Raw genomic sequence first — 17,010 nt, forward strand, 5'->3', positions numbered from 1 at the left:
TTATGGGCAAACGAGCCACAGGTTGGGGACCCTTGAGTTAATACATGCTGGGTGTTCTAGTTTAGAAAGCTAGAGAGCCACAGGTTTCAAACCAATAGGCAATTGAATACTGTCTGCAACTAGGCTCTTTCAGAACCAAAAAACTTCCTCAACTTAGATCTTCCAAAAGTACATAAAGCCAGTAATTACAATAAAGAGGTGAACTGACAGGTGAGTAACTTCGTATGTGTGTGTGTACATGTACACATACATATACACATATACATATATACACACATAACCACACATATAGCACTGTAAATAAGTAACCTTACAAACATTACAATTTCCTAAACAGGGATAAGTCAATAGTAAGAAGGGACTCGCACGTCACTTGAGAATATTGTTCCAAATTTAGTCCTTTAATCCCTGAACAATTTACAAACCATATGGCTAATGCATGATAAATTCCTGTGCCATTTGTTGTACCATACATACATTCTCATTAGCTGTAGATCGTAGCATATAAATAATATTTTTACATCTTACAAAGCCATTGAGAAGTAATGTACACATTGTACTTACATGACTTGAGCATTTCGCTCGGTGGTGTGCTGGGCTTTAGAAGGTGGTCTACTTCAGAGAGGTGTCGTTAGCACTCCTCAGCTTTGTGATCTTCACTTTCCCAATTACTCATTGCTTTCCAAAAGAAAAAAAATACTTGATCACACCAGTTATAAGAAGCCAGTACACACCACCCGGACAAGCACAGTGTTTGCTAAACAAATAATAGAAAGACTCTGCTTGTTATTATGGGTGTTATATTTCATTCTGCGCCAAAAAACCCTTGTAAACGTGACTGAAGTCCAAACTTCCCATCCACTATAAGAACTTTATAATACATGCATCACTTCTCTATGTCACATAGGTCAAATCAAGATATCTGTGAAACTTTGAGCTATTAAAATCGTTCCCATACAACTTTAAAATGCAGATGATTAACTGTAAATGAATATGGATACACGATCAGGACCCACTGCATCCTAGACGTGGCTGGTGATGATCTGCGTGGTCACGAGTCTGCTTCGCAGGTGACCCCCAGCTGCTGGTGCCCACTATCAGGGCTCGGTCAGTTGCGGTCTCTCGTGTTCTCCCTGCAGAGAACACTCGCGTCTCTGCAGCAAAAAATTGGCATGCTGCGGCTCGGAAAGCCGCACGACAGGTCGGTTTCGCTGTGGGAAAAACAATCAGTGTACATATTTCCTAGAAATCCCATCCACTAACATGCTGCATTAAAAACGCTGGGAACCTGGATAGTGGGCACGTACACTTATGAATACCAATCAACATGCTATATTGTTGATTAGCAACAGTTACTGGTAGATGTTCTAGCAAACTAAAATGGCCCTTTAGGGGTAACAATTAGTGCTGGGCGAGCACTAAAATGCTGCACGGTGCTCGTTACTTGAACCGAGCAATTTCTAATGCTCGGGTGCTCGTCTCGAGTAATGAGTATAATGGAAGTCAATAGGAAACTCGAGCATCTTTATGTCAAACCCCAGGGAGGCCTGGAAATCACTGAAATGGATAGAAACATAGCTGAAATGGAATGGGAACATGATGAGGAAGATTCCTGGACACATCTCAGACTCCCAGGTCGCTACTAGGAACAATGTTGTTAAAGAATTAATATATTTTAATGGACAAACTGTTAGGAAGTATTTTTTCCTGTATAATGACATGTTCCCAAGACAAATTTAACTGCCTGCTCCAAAAATACAATGTCTGAACATAGCCCTAATAACTGGCCTACAGCCCCCTGTATTTTCAGTCGACTATGATTACAGTATAAATGATACAGTATAGGGCAGGATGTTAAACTAAAGTCGTGAGACAACCTAGTCGCAGACCCCACATAACCTTCCATACAGAATAATGGGCCCCACGTGACCCTCCAAACAGAATAATGGGCCCCAAATAGCCCTCCATACAGAATAATGAGGCCCCACATAGTCCTCCTCATAAAATAGGCTAACACGGACCAGAATGTAAGATATGTAGTATGCGTTTTTGTTGTGCTCATGCATCAGGCACAGTTTCCCCTGCCTGACTATCTTTACCTGTGCATACGTCATCAGCAGTAGGTCCATTTCCCTGTCCCTTACCGCAGCTCAATGCATATTAAATTACGGAGGTAACTAACAGTGGTATTAATAGGTAAACTGGTAAGGATCTGTAGTCAGTGTGAGGCCTACCCAAAATGACTATGAGGCACAGGTGATATTATGGGACACGTGGTTATATAAGGCGGAGACACCACACCATAAGAAATAGTGAGGGCTGGGAATAAGGTTCCAAGGAATGGCCGCCGCCATCAGGTTGCGGAAATCAACAGTGTCCTCAAGCCTAAATGTCAATACTTTCAGGCAAAATGATGTAGAAATAAGGCCTTTTATTGTTTTGGCCCGTGGGTGGCAGCATATTAATGCTTGCGCTCCAAGGCCTAGTGAAAAGACAGCTGGACGCTACGCTGGGACAAGGAAGTGGACATGGTTCCTGATGGTGTTTGCGAATGTGCAAAGCTAGTATCAGGGTGAGATGCATCCACGCCTGTGTCCTGGACATGGGATTAACCAGCACGTAGCATAGGGGAAGAGGCAGCAGGGCCACCAGCAGAGAATGATTGTGAACCCAGGAGTTTGACCCACCTAGTCATTTGTTTTGATGACATGTGCCTGAGAATGCTACAGAGCTTGGTACAGTGCAGGTTGCAAATGATCATTCACATCTTCAGCACTTTCTGTAAAAAAAGTGCCAGACCTGGGAACACCTAACCCTTGTCCTGGGATTTTGCCACGTGAGGTTGCTCTGGGAAACAGTTGTCCTCCTTCTTCCTCTAGTAACCCCCATTGCCTCTTGTTGCCTACTTCAGTGCTGCAGATCTCTCCTCGTCTGAGCTGCTGTCATCGTTCTGTATGCCACCTCACCACGTTGGGTCAGTGACTTCATTGTCTACCACCTCGTCTTCCACTTCCACTCTCTGTTACTTCTCCTGACTTCTAGATTTTATCTGACTTCCCAGCAACTGTCTCATCATCATACAACTTTTGAGTCAGTAATGGCTGTTCACTACCTTCGCCTTCTTCTGACCATGGCTGCTCAAATATTTGGCCATCAATGCACACAATCTAGTCATGTGCCTCTTGAAGCGTACACGTTAAAAGGTCAGACAAAGCCATGAATGGAAAGGTAAAGAACTCCTCAGTGTCCAAGTGTGGGGTTACTTGTCTCCTTAGACTCAGCATGGTGGGAGGAATGCCTTCCACCAGCAGTGGACGCCGTGTTCTGCACACAGCGTTCAGTCATCCTGATGCTAGTGATATTTAAACATGTCTGCACACTGATGAAACTCCCCTTGACCAAAACATTTGTGCCTGTTTAATTTCTTGATATTTAAAATAAATTGAACAAAATCACCAGTTCAGTGCCAAGTATTACTTGATATGACATATGGATTTCTAAACTACTTGTGCACCCCCCAGCCAGAATTGTCATGCTATCCCCATCTACTGGACAGTGTGAAAGACAGGGTGGTGTGGGAAAACAGACTGGAAGCATTATCTACCATCCAGCCCACAACCTGCTTGCACTGTTATGACTTCAACAGTGGTGTCCCGCGCACCACTGCATTGTGCGACAAGAAACTTAGGTCTAAATGATAAGTGTACTTGCTGTGCTCTCACATCAGGCTCAGTTTGTGCTTGCTCATGGCTGTGCCCGCTGTATGCACCATCATCAGCGGAATGCCCACTTCCATGTCCCTTACCGTAGGCCTTGCACATTTTAAATTATGTACTCAGCTAAGAGTGGTATTATTAGAGACTAAATGAAATTTAAAAGGTATCAGCAGCACATTCCGTAAGGCTAGAATCTCTGCCTACACTGCTTTTACTACACTAACCCTTCTCCAGAAACTCACTCTACACTAAATGCAGAATAAAAGTGGTATTATTTGAGTTTAGAATTACTTTCAATTTGCCCTAAAAAGGACTGCTGACTTACTGTTGTACCAGGAGGTACTGTCAAGCTGTAGCACACTGTCCCTTGTCCAGCAGGATCTCTCCTTAAATCCTACACTATATCCTGGTGGAGTGCAGCCAATATGGCATGTCTGTGTCTTATATGGAACCGATGATACTATATGGCCAACCAATCACAATAATGCGAGTAGCCAAGATGGCTACAGCATTACCATATGTTTACTGTTTGATAAAAAGGCGGGAAACATGCAGGGCTGGGACTCGAGCAAAATGCTCACATACCAAGCACATCGAGCATGCTGATGCTCAGTCATGTATCGGGCACGTTCGCCCATCACTAGTAACCATCACTAGTATCTTTCCAGTAACTTTTTAGAATAAGCAATCCTATGTGTACATGAAGACAAATGGTATTTCTGACTATTGTGTGTCTTGTATCCTGGATTTTCAACAATTTTCCCCACTGCATGTTCGATCTCTAATTTGGAATCGATTGGGAGCTGGTGGAAGAAGACTACTTGCTGTGATCTCCTCCATACATCAAATTGCACACAGAGGATTTTTGCTCTTCATCCATTTTTTAGCTCACAAAAACAAGCAGCAGTAACATGGAAGATATTACACATCAAAGCTGAGTTGTCTTGATATGAGTCAAGGTTGGATGTGAGATAAAACATTTGTTAAAGTGCTAAGCCTGATGGTTCTGTGTCTCCCTCTGCCTGTTTCTTCTCTCTTCCCACTTCTCATCCACCCTCCACTCTCTATTGATGATAATTCAGCACAACAAATAAACACTTTTTGTCTGCTACTTGGCAAAAACCATGTGCGCTATACTAAATCGAATGCGCTGAATCCAAATCTGAAGTTAGTTTTTTTGTAGCACGTCAGGATATTAAGTTATTCCAATTTTTGTGAAAATTAAAATAAGCAATTAATAAAGATACAGAATCGTTATGTCCCACAGTTTCACAACATGTATTATCATTTTTATTGAAAAAGAAGTATAGGTAAATAAACCAAAAAACTTAAAAATCACTTATAGTAGCTTAAGAAATCGCCTTGAACTCAGCAGAGTACTTTTAAAAGTGCTTCAGGCACTTGCTTTTGCGCTTGTGAGTGGTCCTAGTGGCCTGTTGCAAAAACCAGCAGTAATCGCCCATCATGTTGGGGTTAAAGCGACCTGGGTATCTTTTTTCCATAGTAGAAATGTCCTGGTGGAATCTCTCACCATGTTCGTCACTGACATTACCCATATTTGGAGGAAAGAAGTCAAGATGTGAATGTAGGAAATGCATTTTCAATGACATTCGGGCACCATGCATTTCGTATGCTTGAAGCATATTGTCTATTAGTTCAGCATAGTTTTCTGCTCTTTCGTTTCCAAGGAAGTTTTGAACTACTAATATAAATGCATCCCATGCAGTTAGTTCAAGTGGGGTGAGTTCTTTCTTGAAGATTTCATCATGGATTAGTTGGTGGATTTCAGGACCAATAAAGATTCCTGCTTTGAGTTTGGCCTCAGTTTTCAATGCACTAAACTTTTCCTTCAGATACTTAAATCCATTCCCTTGACGATCCATTGCTACTACAAAATTTTTCATTAGTCCTAGTTTAATGTGAAGAGGTGGAAGATAAACTTTAAGTGGATCGACAAGTGATTCGTGTTGAACATTGTGCTTACCAATCTTATGTTCATCTCTATTGGGCCACCGTTTAATTTTATAATGGTTGTTGTCATCTCGACTGTTCCACAGGCACAGAAAGCACATATGCTTAGTGTAACCTAACTGCAAACCAAGGACTAGTGCAACAACTTTGAGGTCAGCACAAATGTTCCATTGATGTTCTGAATATTTAATCAATTTCAGAATGATCTGCATAGAAGCATAGGTCTCTTTCATTCCAACCGCATGTGCAATGGGGACAGATGGCTTTTCATTGCCATTGTGCAACAGAACAGCTTTCAAGCTTGCTTTACTAGAGTCTATGAACAGTCTCCATTGATCTGGAAAATGTATACAACCCAACTCTAGCATAAGCCCATTCACATCAGTACAGAAGCAGAGACCATTTTCCATGACATAGTATGAAGCTAACTTTTTGTGTCGATAACGAAAGTGTGATATTGATGTGCCTTCTTGTAACAAATTCCATTCCTGAAGTCTAGAGGCTAACAGTTCTGATTTCTCTTTAGACAATGACAGATCTCGTATCACATCATCTAAATCAGATTGGTTTAGTAGGTGTGGCTTACTCTTCTGATATTCCTGATCTTCTTGGGCATGAAATTCATCATCGCTGCCTTCATCTTTTTTATTAGGATCTGAGCTATCACTGTCTGTCTCAGTAGCAGCGGCTGGTGAAGGAGGAACAGGCACTGGATTCTCCGCATCGTGTGGTAATGGCTTACGAGCAGACTCACAGTCAGGGTACACAATTTCTGATTTATTCCTCTTTGAATATCCGGCAATTTTAGTCATACAGAAATAACAGTCCGAACTATGATCTTTCTGTTCACGCCAAACCATGGGCACTGCAAATGTCAATCCTTTTCTTTTCCCATTCAACCATTGCGTTAGCCCAGAGTAGCACACAGTGCAACACACATGAGGTGCCCAGTTTTTATCCTGATCTCCTACTTGACAATCAAAATATCAAAATAATACTTGTAAGCAACTCTTACTCTTCTGATCAAATTCTTGCGTTGATCAAACGTAATAAATTTCCCGCAAACATAACAAAAATTGTCCGGGTCGTTAAGACATTTACGTCTATTCATTGTAATCCAGATAAATCGCACTACTAGCTTTAAAAGAAAACTTTATTGAACACTGTCCAACAGTTGTCTGTAAATCTGGTGTCAGCACTCCCTATATATAGCCATAACTGGTTAATGCTGACATCAGCTCCCAGATATATTTGGACATGTCTGGATAGGTCCTACATATAGCCATAACTGGTTAGTGCTGATATCAGCTCCCAGACATGTCTGGACATGTCTGGATAGGTCCTACATGTAGCCATAACTGGTTAGTGCTGATATCAGCTCCCATACCTGTCTGGACATGCCCGGATAGGTCCGGGGAGGTCAACGAATGTGTGTAAGAATATCTTCAACAATGCCTGAATAGGCGTATGGCCTTTTCTAAGTATAACTCAAAATCTGGACGTGCTGTGCAAATTCTGAGTTCATATTTGGAATCAGCATGTTCAAATTAGTAAAGAACACATGTTTTACCCTCAGTAGCAAAAACATTGTTGTGCTGTGAATGGGCTTTCACATTACACCTGCTGTCTGTCTTGTCTAACCAAGATGGATTTGAGCTAGTTTTTCCAGAGTGAAGGACAAATTCAGGAGACAGCAGTGGGGAAGCTGATTTCTTTTATACTATGTACTCCAAAGATTGTGATATTCTGTACTATTGATTCATGCATAGTTTGCTGGCAGAACTGTTGCAATTTAAGGACCCTTTACATGTGCTAATACAGAAACAACCTACGTTTTTTTTTTTTTACATCGCTTTCATTCATTTCCATGGAAGACCGTGTAATTCAGTTTCTGTAGACCGTGACTGGAGGCTGGATGGGGTTGTTCTCATCTTAGATATGAAGGTCTGAAATGGGCCCAACCATTAGCACACATGTTCACTTGAATGAAAGGAGGCCGTTCACATAATATTTCAACATTTCCGGTCCTTATTTAGGAGACCTTTAAATATATCAGACTGCAAACTCCACTGAAATCTAAAATCCACTGAAAATTCAATGTCTTTCGCATCCTAAATTATAATACCATTTGTTTTGTCATTTTTATACTTACTATCAAGGGTAATCATCTAAAGTTTGATTCTACTTTCATTTGATACCAAGCATTTATGTGTGCAGTATCAATTAGGCAAAGTTACTGATTGTGCCTGCTGATAAGTTACAAGGCATTCTACAACTGCTAAAGATATAATGTTACACATTCATCTTTTAATTAAATTAAAATAATCATCGAGCAAAACAATGGCTGGAACACAAGGTCACAGTGCGACCCCTTCCCCTTGTTTGCCTCAAAATTAATTAATGAACTCTCCAGAACTAACATTTTGATGAGGTACCAAAAGAATAAGTAATCAATATAATATATCTGTGGGAGATGACAGCTGGCACTGACCAGCTAATACCATCAGCATCAGTCAGATGTGAACAAATGTACGGAGCAAAGACAACAAGGCTCCATACATTGTATATGGGCCACTTCCAAGGACTGTCCCTCATTTTTTACACAAGTGAATGAGAAATGAGCAGTGCCCAGGAGCAGCCACTAAAGGATGTATGGAGCTACGCTGTTCCAGTTCCATACATTATCTATTTTGTCAACCACCAAATGTAGACATTATGTATATGTAAAATATGTTAGTGCCTGACAACTCCTTTAAACTGTTGTACACAAGAGGATGCTTGTTCGGTTGACCGCTATCACCTCTGACTCCACAATACACAAACACAATTGGTCCTGCTGAACATTTCTGTGTTTTCAATGGACAGACTGGACAAAGCTGCTGGCAAATAGCTCTGTTGGCAGGGTAGCTCCCAGAAAACAAAAAGGACTGTTAGTTTACTGGGTGCCGCAGTTCTGCTACAACCAAAGTTTTTAGATTTATCCATGCAACAGAGCTGAAAAAGCTGTCCGCGCCCACACCAGGTTTTGTATACAAAGTCTATAAACAGTGAGAAGCTGCTAATCACAGCAGTGGGCATGTCGGATAAGTCTCCATGCACCAGCTAGTCACAGCAATGATAAAATACTGGTGCTAAAACAAGCACTGCAGGGAAACAACATCACACTTTGTGATAAGAGACACATTGCTGAATTCTTTGTGTTAAACTTTACAGCATGTTGTCTTCAGCCAGCAAAACAAATAACTGCTGACAGATTCCCTTTATTATTGCTATTATCCCCTAATATCCTGTGAAGTACTACATGTGTCAAGTTTTGCCTATCGCTGACCCTCTCTTTTTCAAAATGAAGAACTAACGCAAACTGAAGTCCCCCGCTTTGGTGGTCTTATATATAGTAAAAGCACTCCAAGGGAGCAACTTTTTGAGAACTCTACCCTCTTATAAAGATCCAATTTTCTTTGCTAGGGCTCACTTGGTGAAGTAGACTCACTAAGCCGCAGGACAGGGTGAAAATAAGGACCAAAGACAATGGTACAACATGCTGGACTTGCCAGATGGCAAGTTGAACAGTGAAGACCTGAACAGCAGGGAGACAAGTGGAGTAGGACACACCAGAAGATACAGATAGAAGTGCAGATAAGCACAATAACTGAAGATGACACAGTCCAGAAATAGCAACAGCATTTGTAGTGTTCAGTAGTCCAGACATTTGTAATGCTGTCAGCAGATAAAGAGTTAATAAGCATCACAGTAGTCATAGTAATATGATCAGTCTCTAGAGAGGAGTTTATTATTCTTAAGGCCTCGTCTCACTAAGCAACATCGCTAGCAACATCGCTGCTGAGGCACGACTTTTGTGATGTAGCAGCGATGTTGCTAGTGATGTCGCTGTGTGTGACATCCAGCAACAACCTGGCCTCTGCCGTGAGGTCGCTGGTTGTTGCTGAATGTCCTGGACCATTTTTTAGTTGTTGCTGTCCCGCTGTGAAGCACACATCGCTGTGTGTGAAAGCGAGAGAGCAACAATTGAATGTGCAGTGAGTAGGGAGCCGGCTTCTGCGGACGCTGGTAACCACGGTAAACATCGGGTAACCAAGAAGCCCTTACCTTGGTTACCCAATATTTACCTTTGTTACCAGCGTCCGCCGCTCTCACGCTGCCAGTGCCGGCTCCCTGCTCCCTGCACACGTAGCCGGAGTACACATCGGGTAATTAACCTGATGTGTACAGTGACTAGGAGTGCAGGGAACAGGGAGCCGGCACTGGCAGTGTGAGAGCGGCCATCTCAGCAAAAGATGTGAGGATGAATTCTCCCTCTGTGTGATTCAGTACCTAGAAAGAAATGGCACAGTCAAGTGAATACGTAGTGTGTTGGCCCTTTGCTTAGAGAAGACACCTGTGAAGTCCTGTTAGGCTATGTGCGCACGTGTGCACTCTGCACCGCACCTAAAAGGTGCACTTCAAAGCACAGCTGAAAAGCTCCGTTCTGAAGCGCATGGTGCCGGCAGAGAACGTGCGCTCTGCATGCTGCCTCTCCCTATAGACAGGAGGCAAACCGCACACTTCTTAGAACGCAGCGATTCGGGCAGCAGTCGAATCACTGCGTTCTAATATGCCACGTGCGCACGGCTCCTGCACAATCTCCATAGACTGTGCAGGGGACGCAGGACGCATGCAGTTACACTGCGCTGCAGATCGCAGCGTAACTGCATGTAATACGCACACATGCGCACATAGCCTTAAGGATCAGGTAAGCAGAAGGCAATGAAGGCAGAGTAGAGTTTCAGAGCAGGTAGCTAAGTTAGAGCTTTGATCCAATTGTGAAAATAAAATGATCCCCATTGAGTGATCAGGTTGGACAATCAATCCATGAGAGGAATATCTAGCCTTAGCCTGGGAAGTCTCAAAAAGGACCGATGCAGAAGAAAATGGTAAAATAAAAAAAGATCTTCAATGTTTAATAATCTGAAGAGTCACCTTCTCAATCCAGACTCAGAAAAGACAAACAGAATTTGCAAAGCCATTTAAAAGAGACTAGCTTTAAAAGAGGCTGCAAAGAAAAAAGGAATATTCAGCCTGTAGGCTAAAGAAAAGTCGAAATTCTCAGCAGCTCCAGAATCAACGAAGGCTTAACCCATGAACACAGAGTTTGTTTTTAATGGAGGAAATGGTTAACTCCAAGCTTCCTTTGGTGTAAACTATCTTCGTTTGGCCTTGACATTGGAACAGTTTATTTGAGAATACTTACATTCAATTCAATATAGACAAAGTCCTTCAGTGTTGACAGCTTCCTTCTCCTACTGATAACTTCTGAATAATTTGGGTTCCATTAAAGTCGGTCTTGGAGGAGATTTAAAGATGCCCTGGAATAGTAGACACAAGAATCTTGAGATGCTTCCCTTGACTGGTCTTTGATATTTACGTCCACTCATATGACAAGAGAATTTAATCATCAAAAGGAAAATGACAAATCCCTTACAGCAAATTAGTCTTTGATCTGAATGGATAGACTGGTGTAGAAGACCGCCAGTAAAGTATCACTGTACCACACCAATTCAGCAAATGGTACATACGGTAACTGGATGGCATAACGTCCCTAAAAGTTAGTCCTTTGCCTAAGCCACAGTATGAAATCAGTGGCTCAGGAGCAGACAAAGGATGGCGGAGAAGGAATCACAGGAAATCGTCTCTTTCCCATAATCGTGCAGCCCAAGACAAGACATCTCCACATAAAAAAAGAAAAACATGTAGTATGCCTCTTTTTCAGCAATCAGAAAAATGTTGGAGGACAAAAGTTCAGAGTGTATGGTGCATAGCCTTTTCAAACCTTAGAATCTCTATGAAAGGGCAGTAGAATGCAAATGCACAGATTTTTCACCAAGAAAGCACTGGGTCAGAATTAGGCTGTGGCAGGTGCTGAGGAGCTTGTGGAGTAACATCAGAAGTTTGAGGAAGGGTATCCATGTGTTCATCGCTGGACTCTTTGGCTACGTCATGCTGCTCTCAGATGAAGCAGCAAACACCTGTTGACAGATTCCTTTTAACACTCAATCAGGTGTTCAAGTTGACTTTAAAAAGGCATTGGGTGATGATGTCACTGGAGTTTGCCAGGTAACTTATGAAATCCTCCTAATGGTTTACAAAAAATGTATTTAAAAAAAAAATAAAATTGTTTAAAATATTCATATTCTTTAGGCATATAAAATAAACTAGATCATCTAGAAGAAACGCAGGGTGGATGTTTGAAACCAGTAAAGCAAGAAAACGCGCTCACCACTATACTGCCCTTATTGTTAAACAGTTAAGATAAGTTCCTTGTCAATTTGCACACTCCATTTTTGTATTACATTTTAGGCAAAGCCAAATACAATTTACATACAAAATAATCTGCTGCAGCTGAAGGATCCATCTAATCTCAGTTTTCTTTTTTGACTGAAAGAAACAGTTCTGCATTCAGGACTTTTTTCGGTTCTAAAAAATAGACACTAAACAGAACTCAGTCACATAATAGTGAATTAGTCCCTGCTATTCAATTTTCATAACTGAAGTGGATAATCATTGCAGATAGAGTTGATCGAATCCGCCAAAACCCGGGATCGGCGGAAAAAAAAAAATTCGTATCAGAATCCGGAGATTAAGGCTATGTGCGCACGTGGCGTTCTGTTCCTGCAGAAATTTCTGCAGCGATTTGAACAGCATACGTGCGCTTCAAATCACTGCATAAAGAGTCTGCAATGAAAAGAAAAAAAAAAAAAGCCGATTCCATGCGCTCTGACTGCAGCCCCTCCCATAGACAGAGTGGGGGATGAATGCAGAGTGCACGGAAGAAGTGACATGTCACTTCTTAGAACGCGCGCTACGGGCAGCAGCCGAAGCGCTGCGCTCTAATACACCACGTGCGCACGTCTCCTGCATAATCTTCATAGATTATGCAGGGGAGGCAGGACGCATGCAGTTACGCTGCGGTGCAGATCGCAGCGTAACTGCATGCAAATACGCAACGTGCGCACATAGCCTAAAAAAACGTTTGCGGAGGGGATAGGGGGGTAGGAGCACGAGCGGTGTACTCACCCGAGGCTGTGTTATGGCAGCAAACTCCTTCCGGGTCACGCTTTTCCCTTCCCTTTCATTGTTTTGCCCGCCCAACGGCACGTGTAATTGGTTGCAGTTAGACGGGCCCCCACCCTGAGTGGCAGCGTGTCAACTGACTGCAACCAATCACAGGCGGCAGGACGGCCAGTGGGCGGGGAAAAAGAGTGTCTGCGGGTCAGTATGGTGAACATGCATGTGTTTCAGACACACATGCATGTTCCTGTCAGAAGTGTGGTGCCGGTGATGTGGGCTTTTTTTATTTTTTATTATTATTATGATGATTATTTAAATAAATAAAAAAAAAAAAAAAAGAAGATGTGCGGTGCCCCCTAATTTTCATCCCCAGCCAAAATAAAGCCAGCTGGGGGCTGGTATTCTCAGCCCGCAGCCGCCCGGTATTGCCGTATCTATTAGATCCTGGTGCAATATCGTCTCTTCTCGACTGCCCTGGAGCAGTGGAGTAATAAGGGGTTAATAGCAGCGCACAGCTGCTACTAAACCCTAGGTTAGTGATAGCACAGGCGTCTGAGATACCTGTATCAACCTAACCTGTAAATGAAAGTAAATAAACACAGACAGAGAAAAATCCTTTATTTGGAATAAAGTACAAAACACACACTCTCCTTCACCTCTTTATTAACCCCCAACATTCTGCAGGTCTGGCGTAATCCGCACAAGGTCCCACGCCATTTCAGCTCTGCTACATAACACAGTCAGCGGCCATAGAGCACAACCGCTGGCTGTGCAGACAATGACTGAGCCGCAATGCCTGCACGGCATGCAGATACTATCACAGGCTGGGAGCGTATCTGCCTGCAACCAATCACAGACAAGAGGACGGACGGTGGGTGGGGAAAACGTGGAAAGCTGTGTGTATACAATTCACAGTACAGGAAGTGAATGCGTGACTCGGAAGCAGTGTGCAACCCTGACAGAGTCTCGGTTACGTACGAAACGCTGTTTTATTTCTGTTTTTCTTTATTTCTCAATTATTTTCCCCAGTGCCGGATCCAGATCGTGCACCCGGAATTCCAGATCCGGAACCCAGGCATTTTTGAAACCGTGCAGATCCGGACTTTTACAGTTTGGATCCGCGCAGCCCTAATTGCACATCAATTCCATTTGTCTGTCCCTATAGATCAGAAGAAGGGGTTAAACAATCAAGTCTCCTTCATCAGAACAGGAAATCACAGGTAATATGATTTCCTGTCTTGACGAAGGAGACTAATCTCTGAAATACGTAGACTGAATAATCATCACATTTCTACAATGCCATCTAGATTTATTACGGCAGCGTGGCATTAACACATTCTTCTCCTGATCTATATTGCTTTATCCCTGTGGGGCTCCAGCAGCCTTTATTATACATGTACTACAGTGATTGTGATTTCTCACAACATTACAAGGTGAACTTTATTGCATCATTACTTTGTTGCCATATTGGGGTAAGACCCTACTGTGTTTTTTGTCTATTCCAGTTTTGTTTGTTGCTAAAATTGAGCAAACAGAATGTGGAAACGGACATATGAACAAAGCCGATTAACGTGAAAGCTAGGTACAGATTGTCATTTTAATACCTCAACATTACGATAGTTTCAATCTTTCTTGACCATACATTTTTTTAACTAGTCCTATTCATTTTATTAGTGTGGACAAATGTATTTGCATGATGTAGTTACAATTAGTGATGGACGGATTTGCAGATACCCAGGAAAGGCGGGTCGAACCGATTAAAAAAAAAAAAAAAAGGTCCAGAAATAGATCTATGATATATCAATTGATATATGGCTGGACGCCAGTGCCCATATAAATCTATGGGACCAGAATTAGGCGCTTTAAAATGGTGGTAGCAGGGATCGGGAGATTGGAGCAGGTGCATTATACTTACCGAGTCTATGCCATGGCTCTAACGCTACTTCATTTTCCCTCATACATATTCATTGCTTTCACCACCCACCGGCAGTACCTGCGTCTCTGATTGGTTGCAGTCAGATGCGTCCCCACCCTGTGTGACAGCAGGTCTGACTGCAACCAATCAGGGGCGCTGTGCATGTGTGTCTACTGCTGTAAAAATAAATTAAAAAAAATGGCATAGGGTCCCCCCCATATTATGACATCCAGCACAAATAAAGCATACGGCTACATGCTGCAGCTCCCAGACGTGCGCTTATCTTGGCAGCATATCAAAATAAGAGAAACAACATGCAGCTTTTTTTTTTAAATTATGTAAATTATTTTAAAAAATGTTGTGTGCTCCCCCCCTCCAATTTTGATACCCAGCCATGATAAAACCGATAGCTGGGAGCTGTTAATTTCAGGCTGAGGCCCATGCTTATTGGGCTCCCAAGACTAAAAATAGCAGCCTCCAGTCACCCAGGATTGTCGCATCTATTAGATGCGACAATCCTGGAACTTTACCCCGCTCATCCTGATCGCTCTGATGCGGTGGTAATTGGAGGTAATAAGGGGTTAATAACAGCTCACAGCTGCCACTAAGCCCTAGATTAGTAGTGGGAGGAGTCTGAGACCTCCCCTCATAACTAATCTGTAAGTAAAAAGAAATAAACACAAACACCGAAAAAATCCTTTATTTGAAATAAAATACAAAAAGAACCACCCTCTTTCACCCCTTTATTTACCCTACCCCAGTTCCGACGTAATCCATACAAGGTCCTTTGACGATTTCAGCTACATCTGAAGTAACAGTGCGTGGCCATACAACATAACCGTCCGCAAGTACTGCTGTTGTATTTGCGAATAAGAAAGCCATGCCAACACTCTCACTACAGTAGAAGGAAGTGGCCAATCTGTAACCACTTAACTCCCAGGCAGAAAAATGTTGCACATAAAGCACTTGTGGACCCAACAATGATATTTCTGCCCCCACTTCACATAACACTAAGGCTGACGAAAAATCTTGTTAAAGCTGAGGAGAAAGAACATTTTCATTATTTGAGATGAGGCAAATGTTCCCAAGAATAACCAATGCCAAGATTGAAGTAAGGAAGGGACTTTTGTTGGCCCACAAATACAACACATCGGTAGACAAGCACTTTGAAGAGATCCTGGTTGGGTCCTGAGATAATTGCTTGGAAATCATTCAAGGAGGTTTCCAAGGAACTTCATTGGCAACTATCGAGTATGAAACTACATCGAATTGATTGACAACCTTCTTGAAGCTTAAAGAGCGATGAAACGCAACAGGTCATTGAAAACTAATTTTCTGCATTCACATTTGTAATTTTTCCCTGAAAATTTTAGTGCAGTCAGTGACCAACAGTTTCACCAAGATATTGCCATGATGGAGAATTGTTAGCAAGGCTACTGGAATCCATGAATGCTAGCCGACTATTGCTGGACACTAACACAGGATGCACCCGACATTGAGTACAAATGAAAATCAGCAGAACACTTTTGGTTCAGTTGAACTAATGCTGCGCGTAACCTTTAAATGCTTCATACTCCGTAAGGGCTCATGCGCACGTAACTGCTGTATATTCTACAGCGATTTGACAGCACATGTGCGCTTCAAATCGCTGTAGAAACACTGGATAATGGATGCAGTTTTTTTGTAGAAAAATGCCGATTTCATGTGCTCTGGCTGTTGCCCCACCATAGACAGAGTGGGAGCTGCATCCATAGCGCACGGAATAATTGACATACTCATTTTATGAACGCACGGATTTGGGTCAAAATTTTAGCACCCAAATCATAAAAGCATCGTGTGCACGTGTCATGCACAATCTACATAGATTGTGCTGGGGACGCAGTACGCATGCATTTACACTGCAGTGCAATACGCAGCATAAATACATGCAATTACGCAACGTGCGCACGAGCCCTAAAACGTTATCTTAGGTTTCTCTAAATTTATAAGTGATACAGACTCAAATTTAATTTCTCCTTAGCTCAAATAGGTTCATCATAATCACCTCAAGTTTTCAAGGAAGCAAAACTTTCTAAAAAGTTGTCATTTGATGTCTGTTGGAACATAACCTCGAGGTCACAATTTTGTAGTAGTGTTTTTCCATTTGAGTAGTTACATATTACTTTTTATATTTACATATAGATATATAAAACACAATGCTATTACTATAAAGCTGTAACAACTTGTATACATGGATTACTTAAATAAACAATAATACAAAAATATGTTATTATATGTGACACGATTCCTTTCAATGACCAGTAACAGATAAACATGTTGTGGTGTTGTAAAAATACTGAGACT

At 42.1% G+C, this 17,010-nt stretch overlaps 1 protein-coding gene across 2 annotated transcripts in view; it reads right to left on the reverse strand.

Moving 5' to 3' along the window:
- The window catches only part of TNFAIP8 (TNF alpha induced protein 8), a 222,113-nt gene that overhangs the window by 70,993 nt on the left and 134,110 nt on the right, over nucleotides 1-17,010 (reverse strand). The window contains exon 1 of one of the 2 annotated variants that reach the window (XM_075341884.1): nucleotides 565-662. The exons of the other annotated variant lie outside the window; for it this stretch is intronic. Within the exon in view, the coding sequence (XP_075197999.1) occupies nucleotides 565-577 (13 nt within the window). The 5' untranslated portion in view covers nucleotides 578-662. Of the gene's footprint in view, nucleotides 1-564; nucleotides 663-17,010 lie in introns of those variants that run through there. 2 annotated transcript variants of the gene reach the window in all.

Source organism: Anomaloglossus baeobatrachus, chromosome 1, assembly GCF_048569485.1.
Source record: "Anomaloglossus baeobatrachus isolate aAnoBae1 chromosome 1, aAnoBae1.hap1, whole genome shotgun sequence".
Lineage (NCBI taxonomy): Eukaryota > Metazoa > Chordata > Amphibia > Anura > Aromobatidae > Anomaloglossus > Anomaloglossus baeobatrachus.